Source organism: Furipterus horrens, unplaced genomic scaffold, assembly GCF_987537825.1.
Source record: "Furipterus horrens unplaced genomic scaffold, mFurHor1.1.pri manual_scaffold_11, whole genome shotgun sequence".
Classification (NCBI taxonomy): domain Eukaryota; kingdom Metazoa; phylum Chordata; class Mammalia; order Chiroptera; family Furipteridae; genus Furipterus; species Furipterus horrens.
Window position 1 is genome coordinate 21146687 of NW_028327181.1, and position 23073 is coordinate 21169759.

The following is a 23073-nucleotide window of genomic DNA, read 5'->3' on the forward strand; positions in this document are numbered from 1 at the left end:
ACTACTCAGCAAGCTGTTCCTTTCTTGTGCTTTCGGTCGAGAGTGTGGCTTTAGGGCTCTGACGTGGTGCCTGCAATGCTGCTAACTGCACTGCAGGGTCATCTGAATGAGACTTAAAATTACACTGAGCCCCGCCCTGGCTGGGCGGCTCAGTTGGTTGCAATATCATCCTGTACACCAAAAGGTTGAGGGTTCGATTCCTGATCAGGGCACGTACAGGAGGCAGCCGATTGATGTATTTCACATCGGTGTCTCTCTCTCTTTCTCTCTCTCTCTCCCCCTTCCTCTCTCTCTCAAATCAGTGGACATATTCTCGGGTGAGGATTAAAAAATAAAATAAAATTACAGTAAGTCCTTGTGTTCAATGTGACCATTACCCAGTGTCTTTTGCTGAAGCATTCCACATTACTCCGTTTGTAAGAAAGGGACTGTCTACCGCACAGGGTCTCCCTCCCCTCACCATGGCTGTTTCACAGGGCTGGTTGCCTTCTCGGCCAAAATGAAGAGAACAAAGATATACTTTCACCTCCACTCAGAAAGTAGAAATTAATTTTAAAAGTCAGCAATATGTACCCAGCCCAAGGACAAAGCTACTCTATCCCTCCTGAGGCTGCGAACCATCGGCAAGCAGCTGTGTGGGTTAAGTCAATGCCTCCGGGTTCCCATGAAGAGGCGCACGGAGCCCAGCAAACAGCGAGCGCCTACAGGTACCTGCTGAGAGAATTAATCAACAGGTGAAAAAGAGAGGACTGAGGGCTGGTACGATCACCTCCCGTACGGGGCCCCACCTTCACAGATAACTTAGCTGCTCAGTCACCTGGAAAACAGAAAGATGTAACCAACTACCCTGAACGTCCACGTCCCCTTGTCCAGGACAACCCTCATCTCCTGCTAATTAAAGTCAAAGGAACAAAAGAGACCATCTTTTATATCACAGTCAGAAACAGAATGGGTTAGTGAATGTAAAAACCCAATAAAAGTGGAGATTGTGAATAGTAGTAATAACACTATATACATACATACACACATACATACATACATAGCCTAAGCATATTATTTTGACCTAAAAACATATAATAAATGTGCATTTTTAATTCACCAAGCTCCCAATAAAAGGCCAGGGCGTTTTCTTCTGTGATGGGCCCTGAGTAGTTTCACACAGTCTTTCCTGCATCACCCATGTGATCGCACAATTTTTAAAGGGCTTCCCATCTCCGGTTTACAGCAGAAGGGGCATACATAGGAAATTGAGCACACACGTTTGCCTCTTCTTCTTCCTGAACCCCTGCATAAGTGAGAGCAAAGGAATCCAACAAGCACGTCCCACAGGGACAAAGCAAACTGAAGGAAAGACAGCAATAGCAAGAGAGACGCTAGAAAGCAGATGCCGCCCTAGCCAACTAGCGAGTTACACGCTATGGAGGAAGCTGCATAAAGTAAGTGGGGATTTGCACTGAAGATCTTGAAAGGCTCAGGACGGAAGATTTCAGGTGGCAGTGTGGGGTGGCTGAAAAAAGATGTTTCCGGGTTTTTCATCAGGAGCAGTGAGACCCCAGGTCTCTTCTCTCCTCCCATGTAGACAGGCCACTACCACTCTGAAAAGCACAGGAGGTTTTGCCCTGGTCAAGGGGCTCGGTGGGAACATCGTCCCATCCACCAAAGGTTTGCAGGTTCGATCCCTGGTCAGGGCACGTATAGGAGGCAACCAATTGATGTTTCTCCCTCACATCTCCCCCCACACACACCTCCCCTTCTTTCTCTTTCTCTCTCTCTTCCTTCCTCTCTCTCAAAAATCAAGAAATATATCCTTGAGTGAGGACTTTTAAAAAAAAATAAAAGCACTCTGGGAAGGTTGAACAAGGGAGGCTCCAGACTCAGAGACACCAGGCCACCTGAAAGTAGGGGTGAGGGATCTTACCAAAAACAGCGGGACTGAGTAAAAGTCTACTTCCTCACCATGCAGCCCCAGTCTCCTGCCTGACGAGGCTCCAAGGAGACCAGCACGCAGGCTCATTCTCCTCAACTGAGACCTCGGAAGACGGCACTTTGTAGTCGGTACATTTCTAGGACACTGCCTGAGAAAAAAGACCTACAGATACATGCCAGCGTTGGGGGTTTTCAGACAAAACGGCCAGGTTCTGGCTAATCACTATACGGTTGTTTCAGCAGGAGGCAAGCTGGCCTTGCAGAAAGAGATCATCAGCCTTCTGGCCTCACTTTTAAGTATGAAAGGAGGCCCAGGGATTGTCAGACAGTTGAGGATAATTCCCAGCGTGAGAGACAGAAACTAAAACAAATTACGGAAAAGAAAAGTCAAGGGCAATAACAGTGCCTGCACTTTTCCCTCCCCTCTTCTGCCTCTGAAATTGTTCCTGAGCCTGCGCAGCCCAGCCGGCTCACTTCTACTACCTCTATGACTTTCTAAAATAACTTTCTCTTATAATTTAGGGAAAAGAAAAGCAATACAGAGGGCAGAAGAAATCCCTTTTTATCATCACTGTCCTCTGAGGGATAGCAAGAAAACATTGCTTCTTTGAAACAGGAAAGAGCTCTTAGAAATTAAAAATACGACAGCATATTTCAATGTTTAGCAGAAGTGAAAAGGTTGAACAGTCACCTAGAGAGTAAAATAAAATAAGCAGATGGAAAATGGAAAGGAAAAATAAATCGGGAGATCTGTTATAAGTCCAACACTTGAATAAAAGGAATTTCAAAGAGTGAAAACAGAAGTATGGCCTCATTTAGCCATGATTTACCCCTCCCGCCATGAATAGCTATAAATCTGGACAAAATCTATGAGCTGATTGTTTTCTGGCCCTGGACTCTGGCAGTGCAAGGCTGTGGTCCCCAAAAGGAGAGAAAAACATGAAGTCAATGAAAGCTGGGAGAGTCTGTCACCTGGAGCCTTACGCTACAAGAAATACAGTAGAGAGCTTTTTGACCTGAAAGGAAATGATGAAAACTCAGATTTATAGGAAGGAATATAAAAATACCAAAAATGGTAAATATGTGAGTAAATATGGAAAATTATCCTGAGCCCCCTGTGCCACTTGAGGGCATAGGCAAAAGCAGGTCTTTCCCAGAACCCAGCCAGCTGGGCCCCCTATCTTGATGTCCAGCTTCTGTAACTATAAGAAATAAATTTCTGTCATGTAGAAACTATCCAGTTTGTGGTTTTTTGTTAACAGCAGCCCAAACAGACTAAGACAATTATTATTTTTTAAAGTTTAAAATATGATCTAAGGTTCCGTCTTAACAAGCTTAAAATAATGAAGGGTGAAGCAAGTCCCTAGTAAATACAAGGAAGGAAATAATAAAGTTAAGGGGAGACATCTACAAACTAGAAAGTGAACAATAGAGGGAAAAGGGGTTCTTCAAAAAGATGAATAAAAGTGATAAGTCCTTACAAGGACTGATGAGAGAGAGGGATGAGGGAGCAAAGGAAAGAGAAAACACAAATTAACAATATCTGTACTAAAACCGTGATATCACTATAGATCTTAAGACATTAAAGAATAAGAGAACAGCATAAACAACTTTGTGGTTAAACATTTAATGACAGATTAAACAAACAAATTTCTTAAAAAATAAAATTTAACAAAAAGTAACGTAGGAAGAAATGGAAAATCTGAGTCGCCCTATATCTATTAAAGAATTGACTGTGTAATCAAAAACCTTCCACAGAGAAAACCCCTAGTCCTAATGGCTTCACTGGGGTAGTCTATAAAAGATTTAAGGAAGAAATAATACCAATGTAACGCAACTCTTTCAGAAAATAGAGAAAGAAAAATTCCCAATTTATTTTATTACATTATAGGAAAATAAAATTATAGAAAAGATTTCTCCTGAACATAGATGAAAAAACCCTTAATTAAAGTATTAGCAAATCAAATCCCAATTATATAAAAAGGATAATATATCATGACTAAATGGGGTTTATCCCAAGAATAGAAGTTGGTTTAATATTTGAAAATTAATTAGTGTAACTCACCCTGTGAACACAATAAATTGATCTATATATCTAAAAATAGATATATAGATTTAATGCAATCACAGTTGAATTTCCAGCATTCTTTTGTAGAAATTGATCAGCTGACTTCAAATTTTATACAGAAATACAAAGGACTTAAAATAGCCAAAACAATTTTGAACAAAAGAAAAACACTGGAAAACATACTATTGTAGGTCAAGACTTATAGGTGAGATTGCTGGGGGATGGGGGTGCTTGGCAGAAGGGAGCAAAGGGGAAAAAAATTGGAACTATTGTAACAATATAATCAATAAAATATACTTTTAAAAAGAAGACTTATTATAAAGCTATAGTAATGAATACAGCATGATGTTGACATAAAGATATACATATATCAATGAAACAGAATAGAGAATTCAGAAACAGATCCACACATATGTGTCCAATTGATTTTCAACAGAGTTGCTAAGATAATTCAATAGGGAAAGGATACTATTTTCAATGAATAGTACTAGAACAATGGGTAGCCTCCCCACACACACATGCACATGAACAATGGTCGTTACCCCACACTATATGCAAAAACTAACTTGAAATTGATCACAAACCATATAACAGCTAAAACAATTAAAAATTTTTTAATTAATTTAATTTTATGTATTATTATTTTTTAGAGATGGGGGAAGGGAGGGAGAGAAACATCGATGTGTGAGAGATACATCAATCATTGGCCTCACTCACACCCCCAACTGGGGACCTGGCACGCAACCCAGGTGTGTACCCTGACTGGGAATTGAGCCAGTGACCTTTCAGTTCACAGGCCAGCACTCAATCCACTGAGCCACACTAGCTAAGACTAAAACTAAAATTTCTAAAAAACTTAAGAAAGAATCTCAGTGAACTTGGGTTTGGCAATATCTGAAATACAATACAAGGAGCACAAACTACAAAAAGAAAAATATCAATAAATTGGACCACACATTTAAATAACATTTGATCTTTAAAAGATAATGTTAATGAAGTTAAAAGGCAATTCATAGGTAAGAAGAAAATATTCATAAAGCATATATCAGGCAAAGGACTTATATCTAGAATATGTGTTAAATTAATTAAACAAGGTTATCAGACCGAGAAAGCTTTAATGCCTCAGTGGCCTACCAAGCAAACCCGAACCTAAGCCTCTAAGACCTCAAGGTTAAGAACTGAAACCAAAGGACAACCAATCACAAACAACCAACTAGGCTTTCCCAAAGAGTTCAACCACTTAAGTAAGCTATAGCCAATTAAATAATTTCCCTCCTTTGCTTCCATGTCTTCTCTACAAAAGTCTTTTTTTCTACCTAACATTGATGGAATACTCCTAATCATTTCTGGTTTGCCACTGCCCAATTTGAATTGATTTTTGCTCAAATAATTCATAAACTTAATCTGCCTCATTTTATTTCTTCTAACATAGGAACTCTAACAACTGAATAATAAGAACGCAAACAAACCACTATGAAAATGGGCAAAAGATTTGAACAGGCACTTTTCTAAAGAAGACACACTGGTTATAAATAAGCACATGAAAAGATGCTCAGTATCATATGTTCCTAGAGAAATGCAAATTAAAACCAAAATAAGATAGTACTGTACACCTATTCTAATGTCTAAAATTAAAAAGGCTGTTCATAAAAAGTATTGGTGAGGATGTGAAATGACTGGAGCTCTCAAACCGAAAAACATTCCGGCGGTTTCTTTAAGAGTAAAATATACACTTAACCAGGTAACCTGGACATTCTACTCATAGGTTTTTATCCAAGAAAAACAGAGATATGTGTCCACAAAAAGACTTACACAAGACTGTTTATAGTAGCTTTATTTCCAGTATTTAAAAACTGGAACCTCCTTAAATATCCATCAATAAGTAAATGAATAAGCCAGTTATAGTATTATATACATATAATGGAATACTACTCGGCAATAACAAATTAACTGTTGATACATACAATAAAGTGGGTGACTATATAAATAATTATACTGAGTTTTAAAAGCCAGACCAAAAAAGAAAAAGTACATGCTACATGATTCCCTGTATACAAAATTCTAGAAAAGGCAAACTAATCTATGGTGACAGAAACTGGTCACCTGGAGATCAGGGGATGAATGGGAAAAGTGACAGATATGCTCAATATCTTGATTATTGTGATGGTTTCACAGATATACACATACACCAAAACTAATCAAAATGCACACTTTAATACGTGCCTTTTTTAATACTAATTATCCTTCAATAAAGCTGTGAGAAGAAAAAGAAAACCAAAAAATAAAATAACAATAATATCATGACCAAGTTGGGTTTATCTCAAGAATGCAAGGTTGATTTAATATTTGAAATCAACTCATGTATTTCATTGCATTAACATAAGTAGAGAGAAAACTATATATTCATCTCATAGAAGCAGAAAACAAATAATTACTCTTCAGAGAAATAATGCAAGAAAACATGCTACAAGATAAAATCATGGGTTTCCAGGTTAAAAAGGTCCACTAAGTTGATGCAAATTTAATGAGTAAAAAAAAAATTTTAACTCACTATAAGACACATTACTGTAAAATTTCAGATGAGAAAGGAAAAGAAAAATATCCTAAAAACTTCTGGAGAGAACCAAAAGAGAGTCACATATAAAAGACGGGATTGTGCTGGCTGGTGTGGCTCAGTGGACTGAGCACGGGCTTGCAGACTGAAGGGTCACAAGTTTGATTCCGGGTCAGGACACATGCCTGGGTTGTGGGCCAGGTCCTTAGTTGGGGTGTGTATGCTAGAGGCAGCTGGTCGATATTTCTCTTGCACATTGATGTCTCTCTCCCTCTTTCTCCTTCCCTTCCCCTATAAAATCTTTTTTAAAAAATGACAGGGACTCTAAATAGATTTTGAGCTTCTCACAGCCCCATGAAAGCTGGAAGATAAAAGAACAACGTCTTCAGAATTCTGAGAACAAAAAGTTTGCAACTTAAAATAACTATCAAGTCAGACTCTCCAGCAAATAGATGACAGAAAAGTAAAGACATTCTCATATATTCTAAAACTCATATTCTTCTGTACTCTTTCTCAAGAATGTACTGACTTTTTTCTCACCAAAACAAAAAGACAAAAACATGTCATGCAGAGAACTGGAGAGAGAGGGGAGAGAAGACCCACCAGGAGGAAGGTGGGGGGCTCCCAGGACCAGGGCTGTGTGGCTGGGGCACAACCATGCTAGTTTATAGCAGAAAAATAGAGGGTACAAGTTTAAGTGTTTTCTAGGGGGGGAAAAAAAACCTGAATTGATAGAACATCTGATTTTTTAAAACCTTATTGTTGGATTTAGAGTTCCCTCAGAATTTGGGGTTGAACTAATGGTAGGTATATAAGGAAATGAAACAAATGAAAAAAAAGGTAATGCTTCACACCAGATTAAACAAAAAGTTGTACAAGAAAGGAAATATCCTCACAGAACACTGTACATGATTCAGCAAGAAACCGTATTTACAGTTCCATGGGCGTGTATATTTGGTATTGACTGATCTACAAATTGGTGACAACCCTATATTTGAATGGGGCAGGCTAATTTGGAGCGTTTGAGGTGATGTAAAAGAATTAAATCTTATCTTCCATAATACAAAGAAATAGATAACAGCCCAAAATGTTCATTTTAAATAATCAAAGAAATAGCCATGTAAATGTGTTATGGAGAAAATTGAAGATCTCTGCCAAAAGTAGCAGTGGAAAGAAATAAATGTGGTTGCCTCCGTGGAGCAGGGCAAGACAAATCAGGGCTGGCTGCTCTTTTCATCTGTTTTAAGTCTTACATTATTTTTAAAGTATTATTTGACTTTGAAAGGCAAAAATACCCTGGCCAGAGTGGATCAATTGGTTGGGTATCGTCCCACAAAGCAAAAGGTCGCACATTCGATTCCTGGTCAGGGCACATGCCCGGGTGGTGGGTTTGGTCTCCAGTGGGGGCGCATGTAGGAGGCAACCAATCAATGTTTCTTTCTCACATCAATGTTTCTCTCCCTCTCTTTTTCCCTCCCTTCCCCTCTCCCTGGAATCAATAAAAAGAAAAAAATTAAAGCAAAATGACTCTCTTTGCAGTCATAACCCAACACGTTCTATAATATTTATTTAAATTACTTATTTACAGTCACAATTACAAGCATGAACAGGTTTGAGAATGAACACACCTGATTCTTGGCAATGAACCACTTAAGTAGAGGAGATATGCAAGCTCACTACAGAGCAGCCTACCAGACGTGTGCATTCCGCATGCCAAGGGTATCCGAATACAGAGCACTAGTTAATCTAGCAAGTCGTTTAAACCATAATGAATGCAGATAATTAAGGAGGATGAAATAAAACAGCCTTGATCCATCCACTTTTGCTACCTTGTCCTTTTCCCAGAGGTAAGATGGAAGAAATTCTACAAGGAACAAAGCTCAAGATCATCCTTCTCAGGGTCATTCAATTTGTCCTGAAATATTAACCGTCTTGAGGGAAATCTGCAAATGAGGATAAATTGAAGTCCTTCCGAAGGGTAGGCTATCTTATATATCCTTTGGCTTAATCCACAAAATGAGTCGGGAAGGTGGCAAAAGAGATAACAAAGCAAAATCTGCCTTTTGTACCAAAATGGACCCAATTTAATTTCAGTAACTAGATTTATTTCCTTATTACCTCTCTTCTCCTTTGCATTTTGGGTACATACTAAACACCATACATAAAAGTGCCACAGGAGAAAATACACAGGTGGGAATTCAAGACAGGATCTGAGCCACAGCCTCCAAGATCTATGCTGAATAATAGAACAACAATAAAAATTAAAGTTAAAAAAAAACCTGTGTTGAGTAGTCTTGTAGCAAATCTTATTAAAAAGTCACCATCTTACCTGCCCCAGTCAATGAAGCCTTACGGTTTTTTAATATTTTGGATTGCTAAGTATTGGAAGAGCTAAGAAGGGTATACAACCACATTAAAAAATAAAATAAAATTCAGCCAGCTGATCATCTGCTCTTTTGGGCAATGATCTACAGAAATATTGGCCAATAAGGGAAATCTGTTTCTAGCTCTTGTCCTTGAATTCAATTCTAGAACACGTAGGAATAACAGATCCACCCTGCCTCCTTCATTTGCTATGCCTGACAGCCCTTCCTGATAAAAAATTGTCAAGTTTCCTTTATAGCTGAAACTAGAAAACCAAGCAAGGCAGAGATTGGCTTTTAGCCATTAAATGAGTGTACCTTTTTACATGTAGAACCAGCTAGGAGGAGCAGTTTGGATCTTCCGAACGTTCCCTCCCCACAGCCTATGCAAATCAACTCAAAATAAGTATTCTCTTTATTTCTTCAGAAGTTCTTATGCTACTTTCGTCTTTGACATCAGTAACCACAGAATGTGACTCAGATCCAACCACATAAATGTCTCTTTGGTTGAGCCCCATAAAGAATTCCTCCCCATTGTGTGGCCACCTCCCATTACTCTCTGGGCCCCAACTCTGGCCATTCGCCAGGCCCTGAGCTGGCCGAGATCGGTCAGCACTTGCTCTCAGCACAGTTGATGGAACTGAACTGTTCATTTTAACCATTATTGCTTGAACACAAAAGAAATGCCCGGTAGCCACTGACCTCCTCTTCCTTCAGACCACCTAACTTTCCATGTTGTAGTACACAGAGCAGCAAAAGAATTATCTGCATTTACATTTTTCACAGATCATAATTCCAGTCACCTTGTGTACACGGGATGTGCCCCCTTGTTGTATTTTTCACCTCCTCCACAACTCCTGCCTTTCCAGCAATGAATTTGAGCATTTCATGGGGAAGACAGTTAAGTTACTGAGTGTTTTTCCAATTGGAATCCACATCTTCTCAAGCCCTATGAAGCTGGGGGCAGGGGCTGAGGGGAGCAGAGAGGTACCTCAGTGTCAGAGCTGTTGCCATTCAGAGCTTCGAGGTTTGGGTCCCTCCAGTCCTCTGAGAGTGAATGGATGTAATTGTCCGTCAGCGCATCCCAAACCCTGGAAACAAAGAGAAGCTCTCATTAGCACCCATCTGTGGCCCCACCCCGCCAGGAGGAAGGAAGAGCCAGGCCAGAGGAGGAGAGGGCCTCTGTGCGTGCCAGGCTGAGGCATCTGTCTTCCAGCATGCAGGAGCAGGGCATCTTAGACACTGAATCAGAGGCTCCACTGGGGAAGAAAAGGCCAAGAGAATGGACCCTGGCCAGGAGCTTCCAAGAGCAAGATGTTTGCTTCAGGCAAGAGGAATTTCTCACCATTGAGACAGGCATGGTAGAGACTACAATCAGATCACCTCTGACAATAACAAAATTGCCCTAGAAAATAAGCGTGCCTCTCAACAGAATAGTTCATGTCTCATGAAACTAAGTAATGCTCCTGTTTCCTTTCCTACAGGTGGAGAAGAGTGAGAGAAAGAGAGAGACAGACAGACAGAAAGACAGAGACAGAGACAGATAAGAGATCTGGGCAGATTTTCTGGCTGGATCTCATTAAGAACAGAGTCATCAGCTGGTGCTAATCCTGCTAATGTTTACTTATTACCCAAAACGCTTAGTGAGCCCTCAGGTGGCACAATCTGCCCTCTAACAACGTAGAGTCTAAGTGTGCCCTGTCTCCATCATGGATCCTTTAAAGCAAATATATGAAAGGAACACAATCACTTCTCAATGGGAGAGGATGGGGCACCCTTGATTACATTTCTTTTTAAAATTCTGATATATGTATAACATTATAAGAAAGGGTTTTCTACAATTCTCATTGTTTAACTCACTTATTTCAGAATGATTTGTCTGGGGGAAAGGGAGGTAGGGAAAATCTTGAAGTCACAAACTCTCACACAGAGAAAAATAAAGGCATTAGTCAATAGCAAGAGATTAATGTGAACCAGTAAACCAAGCTCCTAAAATACTGCCATCCCTGGAAGCCAGCAGCGCTTGTGTTAATATTAAATAATGATAAAGGAGGACTCTATGCAACAGCCTTCGGGTGCCTATGCATGACAAATGTGTGATACCTATGAAACCAACGTGTAGAAAAGACTAATATAAGAAAATAACCATTGAAAAATAAGTAAATGTATATATATGAATCAAATTCAAAAATGACAAAATATGAAATAAGATGCTGAAACAATAAGTGCAAATTTTATCTATCTATATCTCTATAGCTATATCTAGGTAGATATAGATATATAAAGAGAGAGAACAAAATGAGACAGAAAATGAGGGAGGGGAGTGGCCTTAACATACATAAAACCAGGACTAATATATGCTATATGGGTATATAAGCAAAGAGATTTTCCTAGTGCACGATGCACGCAACTTAAATTGTCAATGTAAGAAAATGAACTCGAGAAAACACAATTTAATGGCAGTGCTTAGGTTGCCCGCTTATTCATTCTTCTCCTACCATTACAAGAAAGCACTTCGCGGGAGCTCATCAAGTGTTCATTAGACATCTATTCAGCAGGATTTCAGAGTCGACTTCTTAAACGCGGTGATAATCCAGTCCCTATCAGGCACTATTAGAGCTTCCCTAATCCAGCCTAATTCTAAATCCAAGTCTCATTAACATTCTAAAGCCAGGAGGCAAATATGATTTGCTCTCTCCTAGACCGAACCCGAAGCACCACGCCCACCAGGAAGGTGGGGCACAGTCCCGCTGGCGTCAGTTCACTGCATCTCGTTCTCTGCTATGAGGATGGAACCAAATTGCCTGCAGGCGCTGACCTCCAGATTTGTCCCGGCAGCAAGTATTTGGAAAATGAAATTCAGCAAAGCCCAAAATAGGCAGGAGCCGTTCATCCCTCTCTGCTAGGCAGGATGGAAGCTGGGAACTTCAATAGACTGCGCACTTTCCAATGACCTTGAAATGGTTCACATCCTTACAGCGACAACTGGAAACTCGCTCATCTTTTAGGGAGCAGCGACTTTTCTCATCTGAGCCTTCGCTACCATCGTCTGTATTTTATCTCCCAATCCTAGAGTTTTAGTGACGATTTCCTAAACCTTTACCTCCTCTGAATGTCAAGCCATTCTCATTCTCTTTCAGGTTTTGCGCAGGTTTTCTTCTTCCTTTCCAGGTACTTTTATCCTATGAGATTTATAAACAACCTTAAGACAGAATGACTCTCATCTCTCTGCAATCACTTGCATACCCTTCCTATATTTATTCAGCGCCCATTTGACTCTAACGGCAACAGCAGCCAACACACAACCGACAGGTACTATTCTAAACACTTTCTGTGGATTAATTCATCCACTCCTCACAGCACCTCTGTGAGGCAGGTACTAATGAGGACAAACTGAAACCTGGGGAAGTTAATGTAACTTGTGTGAGCTGACACAGCCAGGAAAGACAGAGGTGGGATTTGAATCCAGGCAACAGAGCTACAGAGCCTGTCTTCCTAACCACTTAACTATTCCAGTCCTTGATGAATATTTATGATTGGCATGGGCATCAGAATACGATACCAAGTTCCAAATCACATCCCGGGACAGCAGTTCAGAAACTGGCTGTGCGTGAAGACTATCACGACATTGTTCTGGACGGTGCGCTTTCACCCGTCCACAGAAGACAATGGCTTGGGCAGCAGGAGCGCCTGCTGCTTTCTGCCTCCATCCCCCTCCCAGGGAAGGGCAAATGGGAGGCAAAGGCAGAACACCAGGAGGCAGGAAGCCAGGGAACTAGGAGGAGCGGTGGAGGGAGGAAGAAGGTGGGAAGGGCTTTCCCCTCAGAGAGGCTAACTATCCCGTGGTAAGCAGGGTCCTTTGGAAACAGACACGTTCCCTCTTTGTAGGTACCCTGAGGTGAACAGTAAAATTCTACTTCCCTGGGAAGCAGCCTGCTGTTTACTCTCAGCTTGGGGAAAGGAAACTTAGAAAGCTGTCTACTCTATCTTTCATCAAAGAACTAAGATTAAACAGGTTGCCATGCCCTGAGATTCAATTTGCTTTTGGTCCTTAAAATAACAGGAAAGTCTTTTGAGGTGCATACGTTATTGCTTGGGCTTAGATGCCTACAGAATTGATTAAGCTGCCTTTCAGCAGAGGGCTAGGAATTTGGGAAAGGATGCTGGCAGAGGTGAAAAAAACTGAACAGAATGGGTTGTGATAATTCACCTAGACAAAAGCTCAGGTCTGAAACTGGCAACACAGCCATCGAGGCTACATTAGTCCTGCTACACGCACATGTGCACACACACACATACCTGTATATCTACTCCTGACAATATGGTAAACATGGCTTGTTAGAATTCCAACTTGGTAACATTTCCCTTAACCCATTCCAGGCTGGCTTCATTGTCCAGTGTTTCATTTGTGTCTAGTTGTGCCAAACCCCACACTTCGATCTGTGTTAACATTAATACTTAGGAATAATTCATTATTAGCACATTCATGACTTTGAACAACTTTTTAGATTCTTTCCAATTCCTATACAGAATGAATATTACTCTCTCCCCCTTCTAGATGGGGAAACTGAACCAAAACTTCATTGTTGTTGTTTTAAGGTTCTGTATTTAGTTCTCTTCTACCCCAAACACTTTCAACTCATTTGGAGATGAAATATCCCCCCAAATACTAAACCTAAGCAAGTTTATAGAACACTAGAACCATGCTCAGGAGAATCACAGTAAGGTTAGATATTATCTTTTTCCTTTATTTCATCATAATTTTACAGTTGAAATATCTGAGTAGGTGCCTAGAAAACAAAGTATGCAATGTAATTCTGATTTTTATTTCAAGTTATAAAAAGTTAGATACACTGACTTTCCAGAAAGCACAGTGTTAATTTCTCTCTTACCAGATTCCTCGCTCTACACTATCCCAAAATTATACTTTATCTCTAAGGAATTATTCATTCTTTGGTCTTTTAGCTGAGTCAGTCAATGAGGCAGGCAAGTCAGGAAAATCAGGATAAGGCCAATAATCCCACGTGACAGTAATTGACTTTGAGTGGCCTCTGCTAATGTACTAGGAGAGAGTGAGAACATGCTTGCTGGCCCTTCATTCTTAATGAGGCAGAGGGAGGGGGTTTAGATAGGGGAGAAATGATTTGTTGGAAGCAAAAGGCATTGGACATATCTTAAAATGTCATTTTCAGAGCGCAGCCTGGATGAGGTAAGAAATTAGGTTCTTTGCAAGTCCTTAGTCCCGCTTCATCAAGATTGAGCTCTGGAGGTTTCAAAGATGAGGACCCACGCAGTCAACTAGAGTTAAGTGACTAGCCCAAGGTCACACAGTGAGTTAGTGAGAGTATGAAAATTGGAATTCATGGTCTATGTATTTCTAGTTCATTGGCTGGTGCAGTGAGCTTAGAGTGAAAAAATACTCTGTACAATAAAGCCCCACAGTCATTCTCTCTTTTTTTTTTCTTTTTTTACTTAAAAGAGTTGAGCAAATTCTAACAGGCTCAGAATCTAAAAGGATTAGTTTGAAACTTAAAATGGAATCAGAACATGCAGGCCACAGTGACAGTTTTGGTCACCACAGTGAAATGGTCTCTATGCCTCTGTCTCCAGACGAGACTTAATTAAAAAGAAAAGACAGGAATGGGGTAGACCTAGAAACACGTTACATATCCCTACAAGGCTAGCTACTATTGCTCCTCCATATTTCATTCAAAAAAATGTTATTTGGTCACTTACTACACACCAAGCACTGTATTAGACAGTGGGGATAAAGTAGTAAGACACAGATGTAGAGCCCTGTATTCGGAGATACAGGCTTAATTAGTCACCACAGAAGCAGCTGTCTGCCAAATACAGTCAGATCCAATCCTCAAGGACATGCCTGTTACCCAGTTTGTTCATGGTCAACTCTTCCAACTCATGTCCATAAAAAAGAGAAGCCAAAAGCAGAGTTGCTCAAACTTTCATTACCATCTATGCGTCATTGTTCGTGTGATGCCCAAAGAACTGGGATTTTAGAGATTTTATCTCTGTAGGGAATTCATGTGTTTTTTTATAAATGCCCCGAACACTCTTCTCTAATTTGTGACAAATTACCCCTTCTCTTTCTAGTCCCTCCTCAAATAGCTCTTTTCTCAGATCCCTTTTCTCGACTATTGTTCAGACCCGAGAACGTGGCTAGTACGTGACATGGGGAATTTGCACACCCAGAAGCCACTTTGCCCCATTGTCACCTTTATATTGTCTGGGGTAATTCCACAGGCTCTCTGTTCCATTGGCGTATGTTCTTATTTGGACGTATCTCAATCTTACTAGGTATTTTTTCCCGTGGTGAAGGATTGTAAATAATTTGGAGATGTTCACAATTCTGGTGTTTCTTGAAGCAAATTGTTCTAATGACGTCGATTCCTCTGTCAGTGTTAATTCCTTTATTCTGGTCCTTATTTTTGATATCTGGGTGGATTAACACTGACATAAAGAAAGCTGAAGATAGACCTCCAAATGTACCATGCTCCTGAAATTCTATTTTGTATCTAGGAAAAACTTTCTATTTCCTAAAATTCCTTCATTCCTTTAAGGTTTTGATTTAAGAAAGCTCTGCCAGTGACCAGAAAGGGACATCGCAGAGTAATGTCAGCCATTAGCAGGCACTGCCCCACTGACATAAAAACATAAGTAATAAGCCATGAACTCACAGACAGAAACTAGGACTACGTCAGGGAGCCCCAGACTATGGGGTTCTGGCATGAAGCAGAAGAGGGAAATTAAGACTTCTTACACCCTGGCTGGTGTGGCTCAGTGGGTTGAGCACTGGCTTGCGATCCAGAGGGTCGCTGGTTCGATTCCCAGTCAGGGCATATGCCTGGGTTGCGCACAACAGGCAACTACACATTGATGTTTCTCCCCCTCTCTTTCTCCCTCCCTTCCCTTCTCTCTAAAAATGAATAAGTAAAATCTTTAAAAAGATAAAAGACTTCTTACTCCTCGTCTTGCAGGGTCTCCTCCTCCTCTTGGATCTGGAACTGGTTCTTCACAGGAGCTAGGTTCTCCGTCTTGGCATTGTAGTTCCGAAAGCAGACGTTGAGCTTCTCATCAAATTCATTCACAAGGTCCTCCATGGACTTGAAGCTGATGATTTCAGAAGAAAAATTCTCAAGCTCAGACAGGGAGGGGTCCTCTAGATGGTGGGGAGAGGAGCCATAGAAACACCGTGGCTTCTCCTCCTGTTCCTCTGAGCAGCAGGGCCGGAGGTCCTCAAACTCTTCATCCAAACTCACCAGCGGGGCCTCCATTCTTGCCCACTGGCAACTATCAGGATTCGTTTATCTAGAAGAAATAAACAAGGTAATGTGAGCTTGGACTGGGCTTTCAGGCCAGCTCTGCTGACGAACCGGAATCACATATGCCATTACTCCATGTCTCTCCAAAAACAAAGATTCCACTTTACCAGCATCCATCTCTCTTGCACTTGCTCATTATTATGCACTTAAGGAGATCAAATATCATTGTCGGTATGAATAATACTAACCAGCACAGAGTAAACCTGCGAGACAGTCCTGCTTCCAATTCCATGCTCTAAAAAACAGAGCACAGTGATTCAGGTGCGGCCCCTGGACCAGACCACCTAGGCTCACATGCTGTTCTGCACCTTACCAGCTTTGACCTTAGCAAGTTTCTTAACTTCCCTGTGCTGCCTTTTAGTCGTCTCAATACAGAAATAAAAACAGGACCTACGCCACGGGTTGTGATAAGGTTAAAGGAGTAAACACAGGGAAGGGCTTAGAACAATGGCTGGCAGGCAATAAATGTCAATACTGTTCAATATATGTCCAAATCCTTAACCATGTGCTCTGAAAACTGGTAGTCCTTCATATCCTATTTGGTGGCAAAACCCGACCTGACCAAAGCTCATTTGGCAACTAAACCTAATCTCCATGAACATAAAAGCTGTATGTGGTTTTAGATTATCCCAGGTATAGAGATTACTATCCAGCCCCCAGGGGATGATGTACAGAATATGCACTCTACTACTGCCTTCCAAACTGTGAGATAATCTAAGTTCTGAAGTATGTCTGGCCCCGGGGATTCTGGATAGGAATTCATGGACCTAGATATTACTACCTTCATCAAAAAACAAGAGATGAATAGAACACTAATTGAGATTTTCAAACAAGCACCAGAGTTTTTCCCAGACACAGAGCATATATGTCTGGGACTAGAGGAATGGAGTAAATGACCTATTATCCTGTAAAAGACAGACCCACTCCCAATGTGTCCCAGAGCCAGAGTCCATGAGCAGCATCTTGGATCCTGCACCTGGGAAGGCTGCACGCTCTGGCCCCTCTTCATTTCCCAGCAGCTCTGGTCCCTCTTCATACAGTGCCTTCAACTATGATGTATCCCTCAGTGTGTACCTTCAAGCCCTTCCCCAACTTGAATCTAAATTCCTCGAAGGCACAGGCATTCTCTGACTACCCTCCCAGGCTCCTAGCACACACTGCCCTGTGGCCAGGCAATCAAGCAATGTGTACTCATTGAAAAATGATCTTCTCACCCCACGTACAGTTTCTCGTTTTCAATGTCAGGCAGCACAAGCATTATTATCTATTATCATACCCTTGTCTGCACACAAAACTTCCTTCCTTATAACAAAGAAAGGCAACCCAACTTTTCTCTCCTGTCTCTGTGAGTTTTGATCCAGTTAGATGCTTAAATTGCAACCACTACCCAAGGAGAACCAAACAGACGGCAAAAACCACAGGTTTGCCCCAGAAGTACCATTTTCCATCTCTGTCTACAAAGCTAAAATTCTAAATAAGCAAAGTAAAGGGTGTGCCAGCACCTGGACAGCTCTTCCTGGGACTTTATGGTGCTAAGTCAGTTGGCATAGCATCACATATTCGGAGTAGTTACAGTTTACAAAGGCAACGGGATACAAAAAGATACAAAAGCAGTGTGGTATCTTGGAAAGAACACAGGCATAATAAGAGCCAACAGATCTGCTGATGTCTGGCTCTATGACAAGCACCATGGGTCCTGATTACCTCATTTGTTAAAATGAAGGCATTGGTATAGAGCTAATACCTTTGGAACTTAATTTTAATAACATATTAACTTAATAATTTAATTATAAGAATATATTTTATTTAATCCAGTATATTCAGATATATCACCCTTTCCAATTGTAATCCATATTTTCAAATGACAATGATAATACTTTATATTCTTTTTTCATACTGTCTTTGAAATCCAGGGTATATTTACATTGACAGTCAGCCTCTGTCTTGAGGACCTACCTTCCCAGTGTCCAGCAGACACATGTAACCAATGGCTACCAATCTGGACAATACAGCTTAAAGCAATACATACTAACTGTCAGAGAGGGATTCTTCACCTAGGATCTACAGACCCCAAGGGTTCTGAAATATAATTCTATTTTATGTAATGCATTTAAAAACATATTCAGAAAAGAAAAAACACATTCAGAGAAGAATACCATGGGTTTCTCTACATTGCCAACAGGGCTTACCCACAGCACAGAAATGATGAGGAAACCCTTAGTGCCAAAGTGATTTTAGAAAAAGATCACAGAGCGCAGCAGTGAGTAGGGACAGTGTTACTGGTGAGGGGTTTGTGTCGATGGAAGTAGGACTCTGTGATGGGGAAGAGTTTGGACTTCAGATGCTCACCCTGGTCCTATCGCTTCCCAGCTCTGAGACTTGGGGCAAACCATTATCAGCCTCTTTGTACTTTGGTTTCCTCATCTATAAAATGGGATTTAGAATAGTACTTATGTTGCAGGTTATTTTTTGGAGTAAATGAGACCACCTTTGAAATGCTAAGCATTTCAAACGTGTGGGATACATAGTGTCCAATAGATGTCAGTGATTTTAGGAAAGTGGGAATAACTTAGTTCCATGGAAATGTGGCGTGAGAGTGCTCCAAGTGAAAGAAACTATCCCTGCTATAACATACCATCCTTCAAAATGCTTATCAAAGGAGAGAGCTATTGCTGAATGGATTTTATCATCTTTTTGCTAAGGCACCCATATTTTCAGTTCATTTGGTCAAAGCCTTTTGGATCACAGGTCCCATTTCAGAGAGACATGAAAGTTAACCAGCAGATGCTCCAGAAATTTACATTTCCTTTAAATGTGCACTCTTCTCTACAAGAGAAGGGGCGCTGGAAGGAGTAGGTGATACTAAGGGGGTGGTGATTTAAAGTGGCACAATCTATACTAATTAACCAGCAAAAAGAGGGCTCTCTAGGACTGATTGACTTTTGATTATTGGCAACAGGAAGATTATTCTGGACGCACCCATCCTCAGCAGCCTCCAGAGAAATGGATTCATCTAGAGAATTATTAAAGAAGAAATCAATATCACAGTTCGAGAGTTCAGAAACACGATCATGATCCATAATAAAGCTTGATTTCTTTCCATCAGTTCACTACCGAGGAGCCAAGAAGCTTTGCATGAATGGCCAGCTGGACATGATGCTGAAGTGAAAGCTTGTGCTGGAAATCAGAAGTCACTGAACATCCAAACTGAGCCCAGAATTTGTAGAAAGACCCCAGGCTGCAGCAGAGGAGATGAGATCCAGGCTTTCTGACTGGCCCTACCATGGTCTTGAGGAGGGGGCACTGGATTGGGGCTGAAAGCACTTCTTGAAATGGTGCCCCCTTCTCTCCTTCTTTTAGCTCACTTTCTTTTGCTCTTTTCTCTTGGTAGGGTGTCTTTGCCCCCCCAACTGAAATATCCTGCTCTGCGTCCTGGAAAGCTTGCCCACCTGCCCCATCTTCATTCACAGTTCATCTCGGAGGTCTCCTCCTCTTAAAAGCTTGGGTCGATATAATCAGTGGCTTATCTCCTTTCTCTATACTTTCAAATCAATTTTTAAAATATATGACAACAGAAAGAAGGAACCATAGCAGGGTTGTCTTATCTTTCTCTCTTTATCACAGATCAGAGGGCAGGACTATACTTTGATTATGTTCTATGATCTATTCCATTTATTTTTGCTCCCTATAAATACTGTAATTTAGAAAAGAAAAGGCACCTCGGAGCTTAACAGAGTCCCAGTAGGAAACATATAAGCCTCTCCCTCATGCAGTATAATGATGCACTCGCCCAGGCAGATTTGGGCTGCGGTACCAGTTTCCAGTCCCTGCTTTGCTGAGCTGAGCAGAGTGGAGCAGAGCAGCAGCAGAGAATTCACCATGCCTCCACAGAGGTCCCCGTGCCATCTCTCCCTTCTTCCCGTTACTTGTCCCATAGAGCATGGATTCTGTGTGCCCCCCACCATCCCTAGCACCTGCCCACCACTGATGCACCTTCAGTTTTCCGGCTGCTACTCAGCAAAACCCAGCCAGTGTACATGATGCGCTAGCTTCACATTTTGACAGAAAGAGTATTTCATTGCATATAAGCCGGCAAACCCTTGTGGCTGTGCTTCCCCCTGTTTTCCCTCCTCCTGCTGCTCCATTCACCCTCATCTCGCATCCCCCCTACCCTCCGCCCCTGGGCTGTTGGGGTAAATAAAGGCTCCTCCAAGCAGCACAATGGCTGGCGTTCCAAGAAAGCTGGGCTCATCCCGCCGGCAGCACACAGACTCCACTGGTCCTTTTGCCCAAACAGCACCGGGACACAGGAGTGGGTGGGGATTTGGGGGTGTCGATCGGCGAGGTTGGAAGGGACAGGCAGGAAAGAATAGAGGGCTATGATAATAACCCCCACCCAGGGCGCTGTCCAGCGTCGCGCGCGGAGCTCCAGAGACCCGGAGCCCACAATGGGCAGCGCGCCCTCCACCACACTGGTCCTTTCTCCGACCTTTTCTGTGGTCCCAACAATCGCTCCCCAGCGTCTGCGGCAGCGGCCAGCGTGCTGACCCGCAGGAGTGCGGGGTCCTGGGGAAGGCCTGACACCCCAGGGAGGGCACAACGGAGGGCGGAGTGGGTTATCAGGGGCAGAGATGACTGGAGCTTTTAAGGTGACAGACAGGAGGAGGCGCAGACCCGCTGCTTCGGCACCACCAGGCGTCGTCCGCGGCGTCCCCTGCCTCCCGGCCCCACACCGCGTGCTCAGGCACACAGACACACACACATGCACCCCCGCACGGGCGCGCTCACACATACACACAGTCATACTCACATATACACACACTGTCACAGTCACACTCACACTCACGCGCGCGCTCACACACCAGGCCTGGTGGGGGCCCAGGCTCTGGGGCTGCTTGCAGTGCCCATGGTCCCAGGTCCCCGGCCCGGCGCTGCGTCTCCGCTGCGCGCCCGCGAACCGCTGAGCAGAGAGCGCCGGCCTCCGGGCTTTTCTTTCCAATTCCAGAATGGCACGGGGCAACGGGTGCGAGGCAACGGCTCTCCTAGACCTGCGGGCCGGGAAGCCCGGGTCGCAGGGCCTCCTCACCACCCTGTTCAACCCCCACCCACGGCCGTGGGTCGGTCCGGACCAAGGTCGCCCCCTGCGACTGCACCTGTGTGGGTCCTGGCGGAGGGAGGCGGGTCCCGGGGCTCAGCGGGACACCTCCATCCACAGAATTGCCGGAGCGCAGTGCAAGGCAGCGGCTGCGGGGCAGTGCGTCTGCAGCGGCGAGCTCCCCTCCACCCGCCCTGCGCCCCTCCCCGCGCTCGTGCCCGGGTTCCGAGGGCGCGCCCGCGCTTGGGCTCCCGCCTACTGGCACGCGCGGGACCCATGCGTCATCTCCCTGTTAACATTCATAGCCTTCCTTGGAGCAGGTGGCTGCCTTTATTAATATTAATGAGTTAGTGTTCCCCCTACCCAGTTTAACGTCGGCCTTTCTGCTTCCCACAGGAATATGCAGAATCTCCAAGTTGTGAGCGTGCAGTAACTCTCGGTATGGAAAGCTCACTGGGCCTGACGCTCTAAATTCTCTATAAAAACTAGGCGGTGCCCGAGTGGATGAGCATGTGGATGTCTACAGACACACTCCAGGGACAACTGGACTTTCCAGGCTCCCTGTTCTACAGCACTGGGTCTGAGGTGGGCAAGCTGAGGGGTGCCTGCTACCCACAGCCCAGTTCAGACCTCGAGCCAAAGGCGATAAACACCTTTACCACCCAAAGATGCTGGATGGGAGCTGGATCCAGGCTAATAAAGCTGAGTGAAGTTTCCAGCTCAGGCGGACTCGTGATCAGGATAATTCACCAGGTGATACAAGGAAAGACCCTAGAACCTTATGAAAATTTACTCCTTGTTCCTTTATGTCCACTACGCATAAGCCTATGCTTATAGATGCTTTAATATGATGTCTAATAATTCATGAAAGCAGACAATGAAAAGTGGGAGAAAGGCACCTGGAGGAGCATGTCTGCCTGGAGAACCCAAGTACTTTGTCAAGTTAGGTAAAGTGAGAGAAAGTGGTGCGAGTCTGGACTAAGCTGAGAACTGCAGGGAGTCTTATCCCTTGCTCATTTTTGTGTGTGTGTGACATTTTTTTTAGTATATTTTATTGATTATGTCATTATAGTAGTCACAGTTTTTTCCCCTTTGCTCCCCTCTGCCCAGTACCCCCACTTCCCTCCAGCAATACCACCCCACTTAGTTCATGTCCACGGTTTGTGCATGTAAGTTCTTTGGCTTCACCCTTTCCTATATTATTCTTAACTTCCCTCTGTCTATTTTGTGCCAACCGATTATGATTCTTAATCCCTGCACCATTTCCCCATTTCTCCCCCTCCACCCTCCCAGCTGATAACCTTCCAAATGATCCCCATACCTATGATTCTGTTCCTGTTCTGGTTTGCTTAGTTGGATTTTGTTTTTATTTTTTAGATTCCGTTGTTGATAGTTGTGAGTTTGTTGTCATTTTAGTGTTCATAGTTTTGATCTTCTTTTTCTTAAATAAGTTCCTTTAACATTTCATATAATAATGGCTTGGTGATGATGAACTCCTTTAGCTTTACCTTGTCTGGGAAGCACTGCATCTGCCCTTCCATTCTAAATGATAGCTTTTCTGGATAGAGTAATTTTGGTTGTAGGTCCTTGCTTTTCATGACATTGAATATTTCTTGCCAGTTCCTTCTTGCCTGCAAAGTTTCTTTTGAGAAATCAGCTGACAGTCTTGTAGGCACCCCTTTGTAGGTAACTCTCTGCTTTTCTCTTGCTGCTTTTAAGATTCTCTC

General features: G+C 42.6%; 1 protein-coding gene across 3 annotated transcripts in view; it reads right to left on the minus strand.

Annotated features, from left to right (window-relative positions):
• FEZ1 (fasciculation and elongation protein zeta 1) overlaps positions 1-21563 on the minus strand; it is a 38532-nt gene extending 16969 nt beyond the window's left edge. The window contains exons 1-3 of one of the 3 annotated variants that reach the window (XM_090291833.1): positions 21405-21563; positions 15893-16237; positions 9903-10002 (exon numbers count right to left, since the gene is read on the minus strand). In XM_090291833.1, coding sequence (XP_090147959.1) covers positions 9903-10002; positions 15893-16203 — 411 coding nt within the window. In that variant the 5' untranslated portion in view covers positions 16204-16237; positions 21405-21563. Of the gene's footprint in view, positions 1-9902; positions 10003-15888; positions 16238-21113; positions 21197-21404 lie in introns of those variants that run through there. The other 2 variants (XM_090291834.1, XM_090291835.1) reach the window with 2 other exon arrangements.
• Positions 21564-23073: the final 1510 nt, after the last annotated feature.